Source organism: Salarias fasciatus, chromosome 11 (genome assembly GCF_902148845.1).
Source record: "Salarias fasciatus chromosome 11, fSalaFa1.1, whole genome shotgun sequence".
In the NCBI taxonomy this organism is placed as follows: Eukaryota; Metazoa; Chordata; class Actinopteri; order Blenniiformes; family Blenniidae; genus Salarias; species Salarias fasciatus.
The window spans coordinates 30,963,593-30,985,550 of record NC_043755.1 but is presented as its reverse complement, the minus strand read 5'-3'; the positions used below and the strand labels follow the sequence as shown (position 1 = coordinate 30,985,550).

Here is a 21,958-nt window from a genome sequence, read left to right as displayed (position 1 = left end):
TTCTTGGAATAAGTGAAATAGCCATGAAATTCATGAATTGAGGAGTTGTTTTTGCAACATTTTTCCAATTTAGTTACTTAACGTATAACTTTATCAGCTCTGCAACATTCAGAATTCCCTAAAACGATTAAATTATTGTCCAAAATGACGTTATCGGTCGCTCCAAAGTCCCGCTCATCCGTCCTCGTCCTCCTCCGATCACATGATGGGGTAGCTGGCCAGGTTGGCGATGCCGCAGGCGTTGCCGCGGTTGCGCGCCATCAGGACGTAGCCCTTGTTTCCCCAGTCCTCGCTCCAGCTGTCAGAGAAAGACAGAGCGTGGCGACAGAGATGGAGAGACAGAAAGATATGAGCGTCGCCTGCGGTCGTGAAGAGCATCTCGACTCATCCGCCCGTCACAGACAGACGGCGCGACGCCGCCCGCCTCATCTCGGCGGCCTCGCCAGCCACCTGATGCCCTCCCACCTGTTCTTGACGATCCAGAACTTCTTCCCCTTGCTGTTCACGCCGTATCCGACCGCCAGCACGGCGTGATTGATGTCGTCTTTGTTGCACTGCGGGTCGTAGTAAATACCTGGAACACGAGGAGCGCAGACAAACACTCAGCGAACGACGGAAACAACTGAAGTCAGGAAATCAACATCTCCACAACTGAAACTTGTTTTGGGTCAGAGGTCTGCAGCAACACGAAGCTCTCTGCAGGACGCTTTCAGAGAAATATGGGGCAATCCATTTTTAAGCAATATTTTTTTAAATTGCTCAACTGACTTATTTTCAATCTCCTGGCTGAAATGATGACTTCTGCAAAAAATGTCTAAAAAAAAAAAAAAAAAGAAAAGCTAAAAACTGCAGAGAGACTTCAATAGCAAAAAGAAAAAAAACAAGCTAAAAATAACTAAAATGGCTAAAATTGTGGGAAAAAGGTTAAAAACAGAGAAAACAAATATCTAACACAGGTAAAATGACTATTTGTTTTTTAGTTTTGTTTTTTCCAAACAGACGATGGATAGCGGGAATAAATACTGACTGAGAAAATTGATAAAATTGCATTAAAAAAAGGCTCACATTAAATAAAGCATATCTAAGACAGCTACAATACACTTCAATCCCCAGAACACATGTTGTGCTCTCGAGATATAAGAACAGGCAAATCTCAGAACAGCTAAGATGACTTTAAAAAATAGCTCAAAACAAATAAAATATCTAAAAGAGCTCATTTAAAAAAAATAGTTAAGAAACAGCAAGAACGAAAACAACAGATAAAAAAAAAATAGCTTCAAAAGCTAAAACAGTAAAAACATTTCAGTGTTTGTTGTTGTAAACTGTAGTTACGAAGCTTAAAGGTGCTGTAGGCAGGATTCGGCATCTCCGCCATCTTGCTTAGGTTTACCTAAGCAAGATGGCGATTTGACCCATCTAAGATGGCGATTTGAAACCCAGCACAGCCAATCCTGTCCTGTTTTTTCTGACATCACGCCCTTACACAAGTTAAGCCCCTCCCACAAGAACGTGCGACGAACACCCCTCGACCAATCACGGTTAGAGTCTTAGGGGCTCTTCTGATTGGTCAAAGATACCTGGAGCTGTCGAGATTCCTTTTCAGCTCAGAACAGAGACAGACGGAAATGCTGCACCCTCGTGGTAATGCAGTTATGCTACACTCCTAAAGGATTATCAATGGATACTATAACATTTAATCCAAAGAAAACACAGAAAAATTAGCATTGACTAGCAAAATCCTGCCTACTGTACCTTTAAACACTGCTTTTGTGTACATATTGAAACTGCTGGTTTAGAGGACCAGTTCCATTTTCATGCAGCCTTTTTTCCTTTTCCTCTCCTCGGGAATAAAGAGTTTGCAGATTCCTGATGTGACGTGTTTTGCAGGGGAAGACCTGAGAAGCTGGACCGACCTCTCTGGTAGAACTGGAAGCTGCTCAGCGCGGCGTCGATGCCCACCGACACCGGGCCCACCTTGAAGAGCGCCACGGCCAGCGCGTGCTCGTTGCCCTCCGGGATCTCCTTGTAGCCTTTGCACTGAGCCGCCATGCCCGACACGTTGTAGCGGCACGGCTCGTTCTGCAGGACAGACGAGAAGCAAACAGAAAAGGCAGCTATGAGGAAGTGTGACAATGGAGCTTGTGATTATGAAATCGAAACGGTGTTTCAGTACGAGTCATGTCAAAGTCAACACACTTCATCACGAGCTCCTCACGTGCTGAACAGGTTCAATGACTTCACTTCCTCATTCCACAAATACATGACTGATCGATTCTGGGAGAGTTTCTGCTGCATCTGTCTCTTTCCTCTTCCTGCGGCTCCAAAATCATTTTTATTTCAACACACTGACAACAAAAGTGAGGAACTGTCGACCGCTTTGGTTTCGCTCCACTCTGCATCATTTCCAAGATTCCATGATTCAGTCAATAATTCCTGAGAATCAATCTATTAGGGAAGTAAAACTGAATTTTGCAATGGTTTGATCAGAGGGGTGAAAAGTTTTAGTTCTGATGGTGACGAAGAGCGAGTTAACCCAGAAATACTGACAAGTGCAAAAACATGGAGAGAACAGGCTAAAAATCTTCACATTTTATTCACCTTCCACCAATTCTGTCCTTTTAGACCTGCTGTTACATTTAATAAATGACAGTTAGTGAACTCTTCTTTGTTTTAAAGTGACACTAAGGAACTTTTCAACCTTAATAAAACATTTTAATATCTTTTGTGATGATACATCGACTTACAACGGGTTGAATGACCCCTCTGTCACGGGCTGAGGGCATCAGTATTGCTTTCACTTGGACTAAGAAACTGTGAGGAGGGTGGTAGGAACCCAGCACACGGCATGCGTCACATTATGATATAATATTGTTTAGCCACCATTAGATTCATTACCTCGTCGCTATCCGTCCTTCACACAGCCACTGGAAACAAATGTAGGCGAGTTCAGTCTGACAGCACGCCACCGGGAGCAGCATTTTATGACGTCACGCACTAGTCCTCATGGGAACTGTAGTATTCCTTTAGGCAAAACACTACCGCTTTTGTCCACTGGCGCCGCCAAAATCAACGGAAACTGAAAGTTCCTTAGTGTTACTTTAAGCTAGCACTAACCAGGTTAACTTCATCAGCCTCGAAAAGCCCTCTGTGTGTTATTTAGACACGTCTGTGGGATCATCTTGACTTCAGAAGGCTTTAACTGTCATTTGCGGACACATTTGCATAGAAACGATTCTATCCTGGGTGCATTAATAACACGTCATTGAAGTCGTTTCACTTAGATGAGCCATTCTCCTGTGAGAAAACCAAGAAAACTGAGTCACCATACATTTTTATAGAATTTTGTTTGACTTATCACAACATAATTTGTCTCTTACAGATGCCCTGATGTTGTTCAGAAGAGGTAATTCTAGAGCCTTTAAGTTTTTGTGTCTCTTCTGTGGAGAGGGTCCAGGGCATACTGCCAGTGCAAAGAACAATAAAGGGTTTGAAAGTTTGTTTTGTGTCCGTTTTCTCCTGGAACAGAGTTTACCTGCTATCTTGGAAATATAACTAGGTATTCAGTCTTCCAGTGAACTGAATACACAAAGCTAAGTAAATCAGCCCTTCATCCTCCATGTGGTCAAATAGCTCCAGGTAAGAACAGCACAAACAATATTCAAGAATTATTGAATGAATCATGGTGAGATGTAAGACTGGTAAACACATAATACAGGCTTATAGAAAATAATTAGAAGTAATCAATAAGTAAATTGATCCAACATAGCAGGAGGCTACGTTTACAAAAATAATACTATTGAAGCAATAAATGGCATTTTGTTTGGTGGATTAGTGGGCCAGATTGGAGCCTCTTGAGGCCCAGTTTTAGCCCACGGGCCTCATGTTTGACCCTGCCTCAGATTGAATACTTAATAGGCTGTGCAGGATAATCACAGCATAAAAACAAAACCGGACTAACGCTTTAAGGTAAAAACAAATGAGGTCCAACTGTTACGAGTAAAATTTAAAGAGCTGCAGATCAAAGGGAACGGTTTAGTTCTCAGTGGAAAACTACAGAAAAACACTGAAAAACTCCCCGATCCAGACTAAATGTCTCAGTTTAAATAAGCTTCCTCCACATGAGGGTTTCCTCTGTTTCTGCTTTGGGGCCACAGGGCAGGAGACGTGATCACCGGGTCTCACCTCTCCGACGTAGGGGTAGGCCTCCTCCGAGTCGATGCCGCCGTTGTCCCTCACGTAGGCGAAGGCGTTGGTCATGTAGCCGCCGCCGCAGCCGTCGTTCTCGGTGACGCAGTCCACCAGGTTCTGAGGGCTGAGGTCCACCAGCCGGCCCGTCTTCTTGGCCAGCTGGCCCTCCAGGGCCCCGGCGGAGCTGAAGGCCCAGCAGGAGCCGCAGGCGCCCTGAGGGGAAGGCGCAGTGGTTAGCACGCTCATCTCACAGCGGGGAGGGCGCCGGTTTAAGTCTGTGAGGCATCATGTTCTCCCTGAGTATTGTTTTTCTCCAGGCGGCTCTCACAGTCCCATGACAAAACATGCATTTCAGGATAATTGATGATTCGAAATTACATGAAACATGATTTTAAAAGAATTAAAATGGAAAAAGTCTACAAGAAATACATTTCCCAAGAAATATACAGAAAGTGTGTGTGTGTGTGTGTGTGTGTGTGTGTGTGTGTGTGTGTGTGTGTGTGTGTGTGTGTGTGAAAAAGAGAGATTAATATTAGGATTAGTGTATGGATTCATTAGCAGGGAGAAATGGAGTCATAATGACCATAATCTAGATTATTGGATTATGTTTTTACTTAATAAAAGTGGTGATGCTCAGTCAGGTTGAGCAATATTCTGCTAAAATTACCAGGTATAAACACTCACTAAATCTTTTCCATCACATCTTTGCAGAAATCACCGCGTGTGTGTGCATTCTCCTCTCTGTCCACTAGGTGGCAGAATATGATAGTATCAGAAATGTCACATAATGACATGTTTCTTCATTCATCAATCAGTCTGTAATCTACTTTTTTTTTTTTTTTTTTTTGACAAATTCATCCAATCCTGGACTCAAACTTGATGTTTTCTTGCTGTGAGGCAACGGTGCAATCCACTACACACTACAGGTACAGGTTCCATCAGCAGTAGAAATCCCTGAGCATCTATCGTGACTGTACAGCTGTGGGGTGAAACATCTGCTCTGCCTCCTCTGTGCAGTAAAACCTGAGTAAATGTGTGAAGAAAGATCAGATCATCAGGGGAGAATCTGGAAAACCTGCTTCAGACAAACAGAGACGAGCCGAGAAAACCAGGCTGAGGCAGGAGCAGAAGCAGCGGGCTGGTTGATATGCAGAGTGCAGAAGCTTCGTGAATAATCCATGGCCACACGAGGCGGAGCAGCTCGTGAATCCAACCGCACAGCTGCAGGCTGTGATCCGTCCAGCAGGGGGCGGCAGAGCCCCAGATCTGATTTGAAAGGATACATCTGCAGCTTCACTTTTTTTTTTTTTACTACCTTCTTTCTTTTATTTAATAAAATTAGATCGGTCATTTGATTCAGTTTCATTTCAACTTTTTAGACATTTCAGTTCGAGCTTCTTCTTTTCTTTTTGGTGGATCTTGATGCTTTGTTTCAGATGTTTTTTTAAGGAATTTTTTGGCACTTTTGTTAATTTTTCTTAAATTAAGAGATGAATCATGTCAGGAACACGGATATAATAAGAAACAGTCCATATACTTCATATTTGTCACATATAAATTAAGATTTTCCATTTTTTTGTAATTGTTAGAATATTTGCTTGTAATTTGTTAAAATCAATATTAGAGTATTTCAAACTATTCCAATAAAATTAAGCTAATCACAAATTATTACATTAATTTTTCCGTGTTTATCTCTCCAATTATTAGGATACTGTGTTCAAATGAGGGTCAAAGGTCATGCATCAGTGACCAACAGTGGTGACCTGTGGGAATCGAACCTGCAAACTTCTGATCCCGTAGTCTGCTTCTGAAGCCTACATTTTTCGCATTTTTAAATTTGAGGCCTTAACTATACAGCAAAACCTTAAAAAAAGTGTATGATTTGAAAAAAAGTGTCGTAAAAACACAAAACTTTTTTCTTTTCTTCCCATTACTCTTGTTGCTTTTCTCTGTTCATTAAATGTTCAGATGCCTTCAGATGTTCGGAGCAGGACTGGTTCAGCTGGGGGAAAACATGGAGCCGAGGCAGATTGGAAACGTGAGCGCTTCATGGCCGAGCGCTGTTTCAATCAGCGCGGACGCCGGTTAGGTAACACCCCTCGGCCCTGTGAGGATCTCCTCTCAGCGCTCAGCACAGGAGCTCGCCGCTTTCTCCTTCCATGGACTTCCTGCTCCTGTCTCCATGCACAGTGCCGAGCTGTTCTGCACTCCTGAGGACTCATTACATGTGATCATTAAAGCCTCTCTTTTGTTTTCAGAGTCCTCCGGCATGTTCGTCCCCTCAGCTGACGTGTTTCTGAGAACATGGGGCATTTTCCAGGATTTACCCTGGAAGTCATCATTAGTTTTACGACGACAGAAGAGAAAACTTAAAGAAATCTTATCCAACCTTCCTAAGATGACATATGAGGGGTTTTTTTTTTTTTTTTTTACGACTAATTATAAAGATTTTTGAAAAATTCAAACTATGATTCATGTTTTTCTTTTTCTTTTTCTTGTTTATCTTTTTGAGTTAAGGAAACATTGATGTATTTTTCATTCAGAAATGTGATTTTTCTCTTTCTGAATCTCGCCTGAACGCATCACTTCCCGACACTCCCGTCTGACGATCTTTTGCTGTTCTGTCTTTGTGTGTTTATGGCGTAACATAACATGATGGCGTAACAGTTCGTGCACGTGAGTCCTGCTCTTCACCACAGTTCGACGACGGCCCTGCCCTCGCTCTTTGTTTTGTTCGTTCTCAAGTTTCCTCGAAAACACACACCCACACGCACACACACACACACACAAACACACACACACACACACACACAAACACATACTTTGCAGCATGCGAAGTGACGACTGAACGATCGCTGCCAATAAAAACCTCAGTCAGCAAACCGGTCTCCAGCCTTTTTAGTCTCCGGACTTTTTAAAACATCAAACTTTTCGAAATTTGAAACTGTTCATCAAATACAAATACTATGCATTTTTTCAGATTTTAAAAGGAGGAGGTAAAAAAGTCTTCTGAAGTTTTCTGACAATAAATAGAACATTTTAATTTTCCAAATATTTCTTTGATTTGATCATTTAGTGCTTCCTTTATCTTGGATTTACCACAAAATCTTCAATACCACAGACGTATTCAGAATAATTCACCATGTTAAGAAAGGATTCCTTACAACCAGCAGCTGCTTGAAACTAATTCATCTAAATTAGACTCAATACTCACTTCAAAACTCAAATTTTTCCAGATTCTGCTTGATAATGTTGGTTTTCTGCCTCCTCGGCTGCGTCAGACATGAAGGATTTTCAGATCATGTGGTGAGTCGCGTTCCCACCTGGTTCTTGACGGAGGTCACCATCTTCTTCTTGCGGTAGTCGATGGATTTGGGGATGTGGACCCGCTGGTGGTCCAGGTCCACGGTGTAGTTGCGGTTGATGGGGATCTGCAGGCCGGTCATCTTGTCCACCACTTCCTCCGAGGTCTGATCAGAGACACGTATGGTCAGCGTTTATCTCGGGGTGAGTTCCTGACACTTCCCTTCACTTTCCAGAGGGATCAAAACGTTTTAAGGCGAGAACAAAAGGAGAGGATTTAACTTCTAGATGGTGGAACGGGATATGGGGATTTGACTCGGCAGGGCGGCAGAGGGTGGAAAGTAATTCACGGGGAGGTTTTAACACAGTTTACTCCGAAGTGAAATTTACATTTTTTTCATGCATGGATGTCAAAAAGTCACAAAACTCTCAAGATTTAGAGAAAATGATTCATCAGGTCTGCAGGACATGTGATATTTAGATATTTAATTAAAAGAAACATCCATTTTTTATCAGCCTGCGCTTTCATTAAGGCTTCTTAGAAACAGACAGATCATTAAAGTAAGAAATACAGCCCATCTGTTAATTTCTCTCATTTCTCTTAAGTGCTTGCAGTCAAAATGAAAATGGCAGAGCATCCTTCATCTGCGGCCACCTGTGCACTGCATGAACGCCAAACTGGCGATTTATCCAAAATCTTCTGTCCCTTGTAAATGAGCCAAAGCTTCCTGCGCTGCACGAAAACCCACTTCCCTCCGGGGTTTGATCTACGGCGTCTCCGGGCCGCCATCTTTATGTCGGAACAAGCATCAGTCACGCTCCGACACGCCGCTGACAGCGGCTGATTTGAGGACACTGAACCCGTTTAGCTTCACCCTGACGTGCGGCCGAACGCGCGACTGGAGGATGAAACACAGACGACAAACAGGCTCTGTTGGCTGAAAGCCAGAGCCGCCGAGGAAAAACATGAGTCTGGCGCTTCGGGGCTGGTTGCAGGGAAGTTTTACAGCAAACCTTACTGAATGGAAACAGATCTTTTAAAAAGGTTTTGGCGCCACACACGATGAGATGAGACTAAAAAACTGAATGTGTGAAAGAGGGAGTCAGGAGGGTGCAGCTGTTCAGTCCTTCTCTGGGTCATTGTTTGTGATTTAAGCAATTTTTCCTCTTTGATTTTTTTGAATTTTCTCTTGATTTTGGCCATTTTATCTACTGAGCTGTCTGTTTTTACCATTTTTAACCGTTTTAGCAGTTTGACTGACTTTAGCTGAGTTAGCGGCTTTGTATTTCGGACATAGCAGCTGATTCTCACGGGAGGGGGTGTGGCATGGAAGCATGTGAATCCCATCAAATGCATGAATCTCATGGCCAGTGAGTGAGAGTTGTTGGCAGCCATGTATGTATCAGTTTTAAGCCTTTTTTTGTGATCTGAATCTGATCACCTGTTTTGAGATGTGAAGCACGTGAAACATCAGATTTCAGGAGAGAGGCGGCGGAAAAATGTTGACAAATGTCGCCCTGTCACATTTTTGCAAAGGCAAAAACAAGATGGAAGTCTGCCAGCATCACGCCGTATATGAGGTACAAACAGGACAGGGCTGTCCGCCGGCCGACTCAGACTCACCATGTCTCCCAGGTGGTTCATCCCCATCTCGTAGGAGTGCATTCCCAGATTCGCCTCCTCATTGTGAGCCGCGATCATCCGCATGTTCTTCTCCCAGATGGCCCGGCGGATCCCCTCCTCGCCCTGGGGAGACAAACCGGACCAGGGGTTAAAGGTCAACTCGGCTTTATCGATGTGTGCCATGAAAGCTAGCAAACTAGCATTAGCCTCACAGCCATGCCGTCAGGGTCTATGTCTGCTATATTTGATTTTTGTGAAGATACAGACATTTTTGTCTTAAATTAAAAGGTTATAGTGGCTCTATCTCACCGGTTAAAGGTGCTGTAGGCAGGATTTTGCTAGTCAATGCTAATTTTTCTGTGTTTTCTTTGGATTAAATGTTAGAGTATCCATTGATAATCCTTTAGGAGTATAGTATAATTGCACTACCGCGAGGGCGCAGCGCTTCCATCTGTCTCTGCTCTGAGCTGAAAAGGATTCTCGACCGCTCCAGGTATTTTTGACCAATCAGAAGAGCCCGTTGCAAAAGTTGTTCTGCTCGTCTTTGTAAAGCCGTTGAGTGCTTGAGTCGGCAGGCATTGTGTCGCATTCGCGTGCACGTTCTTGTGGGAGGGGCTTAACTTGTGTAAGGGCGTGATGTCAGAGAAAACAGGACAGGATTGGCTGTGCTGGGTTTCAAATCGCCATCTTGCTCAGGTAAGCCTGCCTACGGCACCTTTAAGTCCAGATGAAATTGAACCATATGTGAACTAAGATGTGTTTGACTCCCCTGTAATAGAAGTTAAACTACCTGGACATCAACTTACATGCAATTTAAACTCAAACAATCGAGAATAAAAATCCTGTCTTCCTGAGTGTTTTATCTTCCATTCATTCACTCATCCATCCAGCCCCTCTGTTCTCCTGCTGCTAATGAATTCATCTGACATTTAACTTCACCCGACACGAGCGGCCTTCATAATGAGGGTATAATGTACACAAAAGAAGAATAAAGAAACTCTATCAGCTTCATTTAGTCTTAAGGAATGAATTATTCCCCCCCTGCAATCACTCACACCTGACAGCTGAAAGAAACCAATCTGGGCAAACAGGGCAAATTAGCATTATAATTAGCAAATTAAATAAATAAAAAAAAGCCTCTGCCTGTGTTATTGTCCCATTTCATTAATTGGGTCAATTAAAGCAGCGAGCATTTACACTCTAGTCTTTCAAAAGATCTGCGTGTTCGACGAGTGTTTCATCCAACTACCACTGTGTGTCAAAGATCTGCTGTGAAAGCCGGATGTCAAGCAGCGTTGCTTCAAAGCACAATTCAGGATTATGGAAATAAGTAAATGTTTAGATGTAGGAAAACATCTGCTTAGCATTCGCTGCCTTAACAAGACTATAATCATTACTTCTATCTTCATATCCACGCTAGTAATGGAAAATGCAAATGCTGCATGAAGACTTTGATTCTATTACGGCGACGTGGGTTCAAGGAGGGGGGAATGGGAGGAACTGGAGGAGGGATACTGATTAAAATCAGAGAGAGAGAGAGAGAGGGAGAGAGAGGGAGAGAGAGGGAGAGGGAGATTTTCTGCTGACTGCGCAGGAATATTAAAACACACAGTGAGCACACGACATAACAAGCACACACACATCTATGCAGGAATGCCAGTTCACACTGAACCCAGTCACATGAAGGACTATATGTATATATATACACACACACACACACACACACACACACACACACACACGCACACACAGCTGTGTTGTGGTGCCGTGGCCTCCAGCTGGGAGTGAAGAATGAAAAGATAACAGATGCTCAGCAAGCGTTCAGGAAGTAAACTCGAGTTGACCAACGACTAAAATCCACGTGCATTTTCTTGATCACAGCCAAGGGAAGGGGGGGGAAAAAAAGAAAGAGGCTGGAAATTATAGCAAGGTGGGTTAAATTCCCTCTTCATTAGTTCATCTGTGAGTAATGAAGCAGGATGGAGGAGGTTTGATTTTAATGAAGCGCTCCAAATGACTCAAGGTGATTTCAGAAAACTGCTGGATGAACAAAAGACGGAGTTCTCGTTCACATGGCAGTGATTTAAAACGCAAACCTTTTGCTTCTTCTTGGGTGTCAGTTTTACACAAAAATGGTGCTCAGCAACTTTTTGGAAATGGTTCTCAAGGTGGAACTGACTGGAAATTCTCAGGCTGTATTTCATGAAAATAAATGTTGTTTCATTACATAAACAAATAGCAGCACCCGCTAGTGGCCAAACATGAAAACTACATCGTTTTAAGTATTTCGGTGTTTTAAGATGAAACTTTTTAGAAACACAAAAACGATATGTTTTCATATGAAACGTCATGCAAACATTACCTCAGACAGCTTGAATAAATATGTCAGCATGTAAAGCAAAACTATAGAAATGACTTTATGAACTGTGTTTTCCTTCATTTAAAGGTTTATGACAGCATGAGATTTTTCTGAGAAGAAAACGCTAAAAAAGCTCCGTGTTTTCCCATCAGGACCTGTGTCCGCTTTGTGAAGGTTTTCATGATGCGTGGTGGAAATAGACTTTTGTGATGAAGTCTCATTGTGCATGTCCTGCTTTACTTTTGCTTCCCCGTTCTCCATCTGTCTCGCCCCGACTCCGGGCCAAAATAAGGAAGTAGAGCAACCAGTGCTGGCCTGACACTTTGAGTTTTTCCACTCTGTCTGTCCTGTAACCGCCTTCATTATGTGTGTCAGTATCAAAAAACATCACATCTGAAGGTACAAGGTCACTCGCACACGGCTGAGTGGACACTTTGTAAAATCTGAAGCCATGACACACAGACACATTTTACTATTTCAAGAACGAAACAAATCAAAAGATATTCCATCAGGTGGATTCTTGACCTTTTAATGGGAACTCATCCAAATACTCAAAGACTATAAATGCCTTAATAAGCCCCTTTTTTATTTTATAAAAATCTGCTAAAGCGTTACACTGAACAAAACGACACGTCAGTATTTATAGCAGAAATAATCTCTAAATTGGATAAATTACGTTCAGCCACAAGCAAATTAAATGCGCCAAAGAATAACCATAAATACGAGTTGGACACATGTTAAAAAAAGGGATTTTCTTTTATGCATTTTAGCATTAAATGCATCAATCAAGTGGACGGACTGGGGGGAAATCAGGTTTTGCTGAAAGCAAAGAGGAAAAACAAAATAGAGGTGTATTTTGAAAAATTTAGTGTGATTAATCATGTTTCATGATTATCATGAATTTAATAGGATTAACCAAATGTGAAAGTCACCAAATGTGCCTATTTGTCTGATCAAATCAACAGATTATGCTTTATTCAGTCCAAACGTGGCTTGTCCATATAAATGTTTTGTAGTGATGAGAACTACAATGAGATTATGCTAATCTGTAACTGTGGATTAAAGAAAAGGAGTAATAGTCGAGTCTGCTTTTTCTTTTTTATCACTCTATAAACAGAAGCACAAACAGCGGAAATTCTCACCATGTCCCTTGAACATATTTCCACCCCACTGACTTTCCGATAAGGTCTATTTTGTGAATTCTCCACCCTGCGATTTCACCATGTCCCTCGAACATATTTCCCCTACATAGACCTTCCAGTAATCTGGTTTTAAAACACTTAATCATCTTGAACTGTAGCTGGCATCGTGAGAAACAGGAACTTTAATAATTATTATTAGAAAACAGAAGTGAAGACAGATCAAAACTGTAACAGTCATTTGCTCGTTTGCATGTATTAGGAACTCAAAAATATGTAGAAGTTTCCTAAAGACTCAACTTTTTATATATACAATCCCACCTTATTTGACAGAGGTCATACTTAACTGTCTTGGAAACGCATTCACTTTGCCTAAATAATTCCATCAACAGAATAAAACAATGACATGAAGCATGTTTTTTTTTTTCTTTACGTGAACTCGAGCCGTCATACTTCTATTTGGCACGAGAAACCAGATCCCAGGACTAATGTTACTATAAGTTATGACAGTAAAAACTATTTTGAAACTGAAAGATGATCTGACCTTCCAAACTGAACTCCAGCTGCTGATAAATGAAGAAAATCCATCTATATGCAGATGATGTGACATCATTTTTTTCAAACACACACTGAGTTTGCATCAGTAAAATCTATCTAACACTAATTGTTCATCTCCACTGCACTTTATATTGCGGAATATATATATATATATATATATATATATATATATATATATATATATATATATATATATATATATATGGAGAGAGAGAGAGAAAAGGAAAAAAGGAGTTGAATTTGAAGAAAAAGAGAAGCCTGAAAAAAGAAAACAGTTCTTTCCCACCATGTCATCTAAGTCTAAAACAATATCCACCAGACGTGTGACAGCAGAACCAAAGCTGGAGAGAGCGGAAGAGAGGAAGATAGAAACAGTGCGAGACAGAGAGGAGACTAACATTGACCCGACTGGCTGTTAAATTGAGTCAGATGTAGACAGACAGTGAGTCAAAGGCACAGACGTGCTCACACTGAGAAACTTAATAAACGAGAGATGGAGAGAGAGAGACTGAAAGATATAACGCACAAAAATCCACAACACAAAGAAGAAGTGACAGCAAAGGAACAAAGATGCATAGCTCCTACATTAAAGCGATTGAAAGTTTGTATTTAAAAATAGAAAAGTTGCCCAATCAACCTAAACAGACTATTATTATGCTATAATAAATAAAGAAATCTCATGCATTCCCTGTGATATTTCCCTCTGTAGCTCTGCTGCTTGTGTAGAAAATCATCAAAAAATGAACGCAAGCTCATCGTAACTCTCTGTGAATTCTCCAGCCTGCAGTTCTGTCTAATTAACAGAAGAGTCGGAATGAGAAAACAGGATGTCTGCGCTTTCTCGGAAGGGTCAGATTGGTCCGTACAGATTCCCGTCCAGCCCTGACTCTGATGTAGACTTTGTGCCGTGAATAAAGCATGAGGCTTCACCACTCAAGTACACACATTTACTCAAGTATGCAGCTTATAAACCATGATGGATTTTTTTTTTTTTTTTTTTTTTTTGTAGTTTGCACTTGACTTGACTGTCTTGACTTGACTGTCAAGCATGAAGTTACATAATCACATTTGATCCAGCTGAATAAAACATCCAAAGGGATCCAGAAACCCAACAGTCTGTGACATGTTTGGGGTCAATGTGATGAGAGGTGGAAACCTTTTGCTTTCAAGCATTTGAATGGACTAAATTATTATTTTGAATGGAAACAAAGTGAATCTGTAGAGATAAGTGAAACTGAATCACTAATTTCTTTTCTCCATAACCACATTTCAACTTTATCTCTATTGCGCATCTCCTTTGCTTCATGCACATTACAGCAGGAGTCGTCTGCATACGATCGCACTGACCAGGCCGTTGTATTCTCTCCTGTGTGTCGTCTTCCACTGCTCCCACTGTGAATCCAGGGAGGCTTCGTCCAGTTGTCCCAGGGCCGACGCTGCCAGCAGCAACAAACACGCGCACGACAACATCCTAAAAGCCACATGAACACACAAATCAGATGTTGAAGAAATGTCAACATACATTCCACAAATACTTGTTTTTATCAGCGTTGTGTAGAACGTATGAACTGATTTTGAACTTTCTTATCTTCTGCAAGTGAGTCTCTGATCTTGGCATCACATACCGAATACTGTCGGATATCTGGGAGATCTTTCACGCTGCTGTCAGAAGGACAGACTACGTCGAACAACAAGAGAAGCTCTTCAAACTAACTCAAGTAATTATTTCTGAACTGGCAACTTTCTGAAAGTTATGGTGGAATTTCTGAAGTAATAGAAGTCATGTTTATTCAAGGGAGGTTTCTCATAAACACACCAGAGTTCAGCTTTGAACACGCTCTGATGAGTAATCAGAGTACTTCCTGTTCTACTTCATATCCTACAGATATTTCCCGGACTTCTTGCACTTCAAGTCCAGTGTTTCATACAGCTGGATATCTTTAAAGTTGCTGTCAGGAGGGATGAGTAAATTAAAGTAATGGTAGTGGAGGTAACACATTTTGAATTATATTAATGCGACTAAAGGACTGAGTTAGCAGGAAAAAGAAAGACAGCAGCTCTGCAGCTCTTTAACTACTTCATTTATGTAAAAAAAATGAAACAAAAAAACTTCAGCAATCGTTACAATAATAAACATGTTAGTGTTAAAAGTAGTAGAGTCAGAGATGTGTTTTATTTAGCTTCACTCTGTTTCAGTTATCTGAGAAGTGATGCTCTCTTCCTCTTCCCGGAAGCCCTCTCACACAGCTGTGAGTTGAAATCAGACTCCATGTAACCTCTGAACTTCACACCAACGCTTCAACAGCTGATTGTGTAGGGAGAACATGCAGCCCACAGAGGGAAGAGTCCACCAGCTAGTTTAAAGGAATACTCCACCCAAAAAACGATTTGGCCTCATTTTCTACTCACCCTCATGCTGAGAAACACTCTGGAACACTTTTTTGACGTTTCAAATGCAGTTGGAGATGTTTGGGGATTTTCGTGGTCAACAAACAGGGACCGACAGAGCCTGACAGAAAAAATGGTCCATAAAGTCCACAAAACGTTCCCATTTTCCTTCATACTGCTCGTCCGCTGTAATCCAAGTGTCCTGAGCGCGTAACGTCCATAATTAATTCTTAACGAGGTCATTTAGTACATTTTAAGAGCCCAAACAGGGCGCTCTCGTACAGCTCCATTGCATGTCTGCACGCGCACCCTGAACTACGGAAGCCGCGGCAGACCAAGCAACACGCTTGTGCCCTTTCAGCAGGACACCGAATTCAAAGCTTTAAAACAGTAGCCAATCACTTTTGTGATTGTCCACAGCTCGGTCACTCACAGCAGAATATAAACAGCGGAACTTCTTCTTCTGCGCTTGCAATTTAGAAAAGTAGTCGCTGAAAGCGCGCAAGCGTCTGGCTTGGTCTGCCGCGGCTTCCGTAGTTCAGGGTGCGCACGCAGACATGCGCCTGAGCTGTACGAGAGCGCCCTGTTTGGGCGCTTAAAATGTACTAAATGACCTCGTTAAGAATTAATTATGGACGTTACGCGCTCAGGACACTTGGATTACAGCGGACGAGCAGTATGAAGGAAAATGGGAACGTTTTGTGGACTTTATGGACCATTTTTTCTGTCGGGCTCTGTCGGTCCCTGTTTGTTGACAACGAAAATCCCCAAACATCTCCAACTGCATTTGAAACGTCAAAAAAGTGCTCCAGAGTGTTTCTCAGCATGAGGGTGAGTAGAAAATGAGGCCAAATCGTTTTTTGGGTGGAGTATTCCTTTAAGCACTAAAGTTCTGATTCAGGACTTGTTTCCTGCTTTATTTTGCCATCTGCTTCCTGCATGTTCCCTCTCTGTGGACCAGGGTTGCAGGGGATTGAAGTCGACACAGAAAAACAAAGCAAACTGCGAACTCCAGCCAAGACAGCGACAGACGACGAGACAATGGGGTCACGACTGTTGTCTTCTCACCGGCTTCATAAAAAGCCACCCAGAGAATTAAAGTGTGGAAAAAAGTTCCACTGCTTCCTCATCAAAAATTCAGATACTTTCTCAGTGTTTTTCTTTTTCTTTTGTTTTTTCTTTTCAATCTGGACTTTTAGAATAATGCACAGCAGTCTGAACTTTTCCTTCACCTTTTCAGCTGTGTGCTTTCCTGCCATCTGTCACTAATCAACCTCTGTCTGTGCTTTTATTACTCTGCGCTCCCAATCTGTTTCCACAAAAGGTCGCTGACCTGGTAGGTTTACTCCGACAAAAAAAAACAAAGAAAAAAAGCACAATCAAATCTGTTTCCCTCCCTCTGCTTTGAGGATGAGCGAGGCGCGCTGCTTTCCACGGTCTGCTTCCTACACACATTGATTGCGCCCTGACACCACTTCACCTTTCCAGGGAGCCGATGGAAAAGCTGCGCCGTTAATAGCAGAGTTTAACGATTTATGCAGATAATTTACAGTATGTGCTCAATGCTCTGTCCCTTTATGAGTCACATGAACTTTCCCGGTTGCAGACGTTCGGCTTAACACGTCAGTTCATGGTTGAGATCAGGGAATCCCATTTGGGAGGGGGTGAGTTGTTGCTGCAGGGTTTGATGATAAAGCAGCAGAAACTTTTTAAAACCCTTCTTTTAAAGTAATAAAAACAAAGTTCTCTGATCACAGTCCTTTTAGGAAGGCAACAGGTCTTCAAGTCTTGACTTGGAAATCAGTGTCTATGCTGAACTGTGCCTTTAATACTGTACTGTTTATGAAAACTGGATCTAAAACCAGTCCGATTGGTAAAACAGAAAGCACAACCCTGCAGCTGGAAATCAGCAGACGAACAAACTCACCTCAAAGTTGATGACTGCAAGAGTTTTGGTGAATTCCTCCGAGTGCGACGCCTGCTTCCTCTGCTGCTGAAGTAGGTCAAGAGGAGGTTTATATTAGCTGGATTTTGAGGAAGAACAAGCGGGAACACCAGCTCAGGGGAGGAGTTTTGAGCTTCTTTCTTTTCTTTTTTTTCTTTTTGTTTCCATGCAGGGAAATTACATGTGGTTTCACTCTAACAGCAAAAGACCCCCAAACCAGATGATGTCAGGTGTCAGGTTACAGGAAGCACATCTGCAAACTGCTGCAGTTCAAGGGAGAATCTTCACTGAAGCTGCTTGAACCTTGGACTTTATTCTGATTCTGATCTGAAGTTGTATTATTTATGAGGCTGTTGTAAAATGAAAGATTGTCTTTGTTCTTCTGTACGCTGCACAAGAATCAGATTAGCATGGAAAAGAGTCACTCAACCTTTAACAATCGTCTGCTTTCCCGGCAAAATCACTTGAGAAAACAAGGCTGTGTGTATATCATGAATAAATATGAGTGATACCAAGCATTATGTTTATGTCTCTGTTACTCAACAAGACAATCAGACTTAAAGACACAGTGACGATTTCAAGTGAAAAACAAAATATTTGATGCGATTTGGAGGTCAATTTAAAACGACAGCGGAGCTCAGAGTCACTGAAAATGCAACTTTCTTATATTAGATGAACGCCAACCTCTTCCTCCAGAGTGCCATGACCCCATGACCCCCAGTCCAGATTCTCCTGATACTTGGTAGTTTTAGAGTTAACTGTAATAACAATCCAGCTTTCCATACGAATGTCTGTCTTCTCCTATTGTGAATGTTATTGGCGTATTGTTCTCTGAAAACCTATGTGTGTGTACGTGTCAGCCAACGATGCCCACTAGTGGCCAAATATGAAAGCCACTTCATGCTCAGTTTTCTGTGTAGACAGAACCTTCCTTTTTAATTATAAAACTTTTCTGAAATGAAAAAGTAAAAACTGATGTGTTTTCACCTGAAAGGTTGGCGTGCATACAGGTCCTCAACCAAAACTACCATCTGTGCAAAACTGTGTCCCCACGACGCGACCAAAATAGACCCTCGCCACATTTATTCTGGTCGATAGGTACTTCCCGTCTTGCCAGTCATGAGTGTGTGTGTGTGTGTGTATGAACATGTCGTGTGACTCCTATAGTCATCCAGCAGACTGGTGCATGGAGTCACTGACCTAAATTTGAGAGCATGGCGTGCAGCTCATGTCCGGTGAAGCATGTTGCTGCAGACGTGTTCGAATGTCTCCTCTGGACAACAGCAGCAGTCTGAATGGAGACGAAAACTGATTATAAAGTCATTAAAACTTTGCGATGCAGCACACCATCATCCATCCATCCATCCATCCATCCATCCATTCATTCATTCATTCATTGAGACACTGATATTTCCTGCAGCTCTTCTGTGCGGAGACCCAGATCAACCGTAGAGGAGGCATCCCAGTCAGATAATGGATCAGCCAAATCAAATCGAACTTACTTTTACAATAAAAAGCAGCACAAAGTGCTCTACAGGCTGAAAACAAAACCCGAAAAATACCTGAGCCAGCCCCACCCATCCACCCACCCGCTGACATTGTACATACGTATCAAATAAATAAAAATTCTAAAATCCAACAATGGGTAAAGCAGCCTCACTGTATATTCACCTATTAATGGTGGGAATGATTAAAAGGCTGCTGATGGAGGACCTGAGTGATCATGATGGCTCATAAGATAAATTTAAACCTGAAAGAAAAGAAGACACCAGACCATAAGCACTTTTAAAAACCATTGAATGGACAAAAAAATAAGTCGTCTCATTTAGGAATAGTCACGAATCTGCTTTGAAAGTGAGAAATGCAACAAATTTCAGCCATTTTTAACCACAAGTGCATTCATTTGGCCATGAATCCACCATCATGTCAATGTGGGTTAGTGTCTTAACTTTTCAAAGATCACTTACTGGAATCATATGCTTGCTGCTAAAGAAGATTTTAAAACCTCGGTGGGCAGCTAATTTACCCCAGGGGCCACATGAGGGCCGAGAATTAAGACTGACCTCAGTTTTACTAAATAAGAATATTATCTCTTGATAAAAAGCAATTTGTGTCTCCATTTCTTGAGGTGTTATTGCTTTGCATCACTTCTTCTCAGGGTCTTTCCAAATCTGTCTTCAGTTCAGCGTTATTCATACGGCTCCAAGCACAACACTGTCATTTCTTGGCATTTTTACAGAGAAATACCCAACAATTCCACATGAGCAAGCAGAAACGACAGTGGAAAGGAAAAACTCCCTTTGAAAAGGAAGACACCTTTGCAGAACCAGTCTTATAAACGTGATTCAATTTCTCTAAATTTCGAGTTCATTCAGCAAGTTAAAAAAAAAAAAAATGAAAAGAAAAGAAAAACATAATGTGATAAAGTACTACATGCATCTTGTACACTAACTTTACTGTATTTACAGTTTCTCAGTGACATCCTGAGGGCCGGTCAAGCACATCCAAACGGACATTTATCTCAATTCTTTTGCTCAGAACCACATGTTGATACTGACAGCAGCTCAAACATCTCATGATATATTCATGACTCCGTTGTTTCTAATTTCTTCAGAGAAAAATATTTAAATCCACAAAAATTAGAAGTTTTCAGAGAACTTTACACAAACGCCACACGTATGGACTTTTTTTTGTTATAAAGAACAGAAAATCATAAACTTTTTAATTTTCAGCTCAAAACTATGAGATAAGTTGAATCACGGTCTGTGTCACTGTCACCATATTTACGTGTGCGTGTGCGTGTGTGTGTGTGTGTGTGTGTGTGTGTGTGTGTGTGTGTGTGTGTGTGTGTGTGTGAGACAACATTAATGTGCATGTGATTGCCAACACATTCAAGTTGGCTTAAAAAAAGCATTTTCATTTTGTGAAATTGTAGTTTTTCTTGAGTACAGAAGTCAAGTCAGTACTTTCACCATTTTTTTTTTTACTGAAATAACTGTATTTGTATTTTCTAACTATTTAAAAAAATTCATAAAGAAATAAAACTAAGCATTCATCCAAGTTTTCATTCAGTTTTTAGCTCATATAGTTTTCTGTGACACATTCACACTAATACTGAATTTGTTTGTATGCTACAAACAGCTGAAATCAGAAAAAGATATTTCACAACAGCGGTCTGAAAACATGAAACACACCAAAAAAAAAAAAAAAAAAAACCCTCAGTTGAACAGATGTTCAGGAAAGAACTGCACCGTCTGCAGAATGACTCACGTACCTCCATTCAGTGTTTATGAAAAGACAAAACCTCGTGACCTGTGAGTGAATCCTGCGAGATTCCATTTGTTTATTTAACAGAGAAAACCAAAATGTGGAAAACAAAGTTTAATGGAAGAAGATCTAGATGTGACCGAGCCTGATCTCTGCGTGCATGTGTGTGTGGTTTCATTATAAAAGCAACATCTCCATCTTTGTTTTCGTTTTTCTCACCCAGAAATGTATTGCAGTGTCAATAAACTTCACGGCAAAGCGTCTCCAACAACACCATCTGATGAGAATGTCATAAAGCGCAGCTCTTTCTGTGGATTTGTCTCCTGTTTGCAGCCTCGTTAGCTCTCAAGGTCAAGGACGACGTGCTGCGTCCAGATCGGAGGTGTGTTGAGTGCGTCTGCAGGCTTCGGCTTTCACCACCGATCTGATCAATGCTTCTTTTTTTTTTTTTAATTCCTGTTTTCTCACATCTGCTCACAGAAGGTCATCAGGCTGGAAAGTGCATCTCCAGGTCTTTTAAGACTCCTCGGCCGGGTTCCTCTTAGGGCCACTTTAGTTAATGAGACTCGTGAGTGGTGGTGTCTCCATTGATCCATCATCTGGCTCTACGACCACGAACGCACCGTCAGGCAGCGGGTCGTGATCTGTGTGTTAATGCACCTGAACGTGTGGATGGATTTATCATCCAATATTCCTCACAGAAGATGCTTAGCAAGCAGCCCGTGAAGCTCCGTTCTCTCCAGACCTGATTAATCTGAACAGAGCATCGCTGTGCGTGCTTCTTCCTGATTGGTAAATGAGTGAATTGTTAAATATGTGTCTTCTGGCTTTAATATATTTAGCCCAACAACTATAGGTTCATGAGAATAAAAGAAAATGTGACATCTTTTACTCCCACAGATGCATTTTTCTAATAAATCTAGCAGCAGCAGCACCAGTGAAGCTTTCAGAGGGACACTAATTGACAATGTCGAAGGAATAATTTAATTGTTTTGCACCAATAAAGGACCAAATACTGTATAAATATGCAGACCGATACAGATTCTGCCTATTGACTGTATTTATTGTTTTATTTCTGTTCACCAGAGTAGCAAATGGAGTAATACCATTAATGGCCTGCGGGGGCAGAGTTCTGCAGCATAGCTAAAGTGAAAAGGAACTATGAAAGCAACAGAAGTGAATGTGTG

The 21,958-nt window shown here is 41.6% G+C and overlaps 1 protein-coding gene across 1 annotated transcript; it reads right to left on the bottom strand.

The window, feature by feature from the left end:
- Positions 1–160: 160 nt before the first annotated feature.
- On the bottom strand, positions 161–17,639 carry ctsk (cathepsin K). Its single transcript, XM_030103851.1, has 8 exons — positions 17,487–17,639; positions 14,519–14,642; positions 9,116–9,238; positions 7,512–7,658; positions 4,183–4,401; positions 1,914–2,079; positions 466–574; positions 161–298 (listed from the first exon to the last, which is right to left on the bottom strand). Exons 2-8 carry the CDS (start codon positions 14,639–14,641, stop codon positions 199–201), a joined length of 987 nt encoding a protein of 328 aa, XP_029959711.1. The 5' UTR covers position 14,642; positions 17,487–17,639; the 3' UTR covers positions 161–198.
- Positions 17,640–21,958: the final 4,319 nt, after the last annotated feature.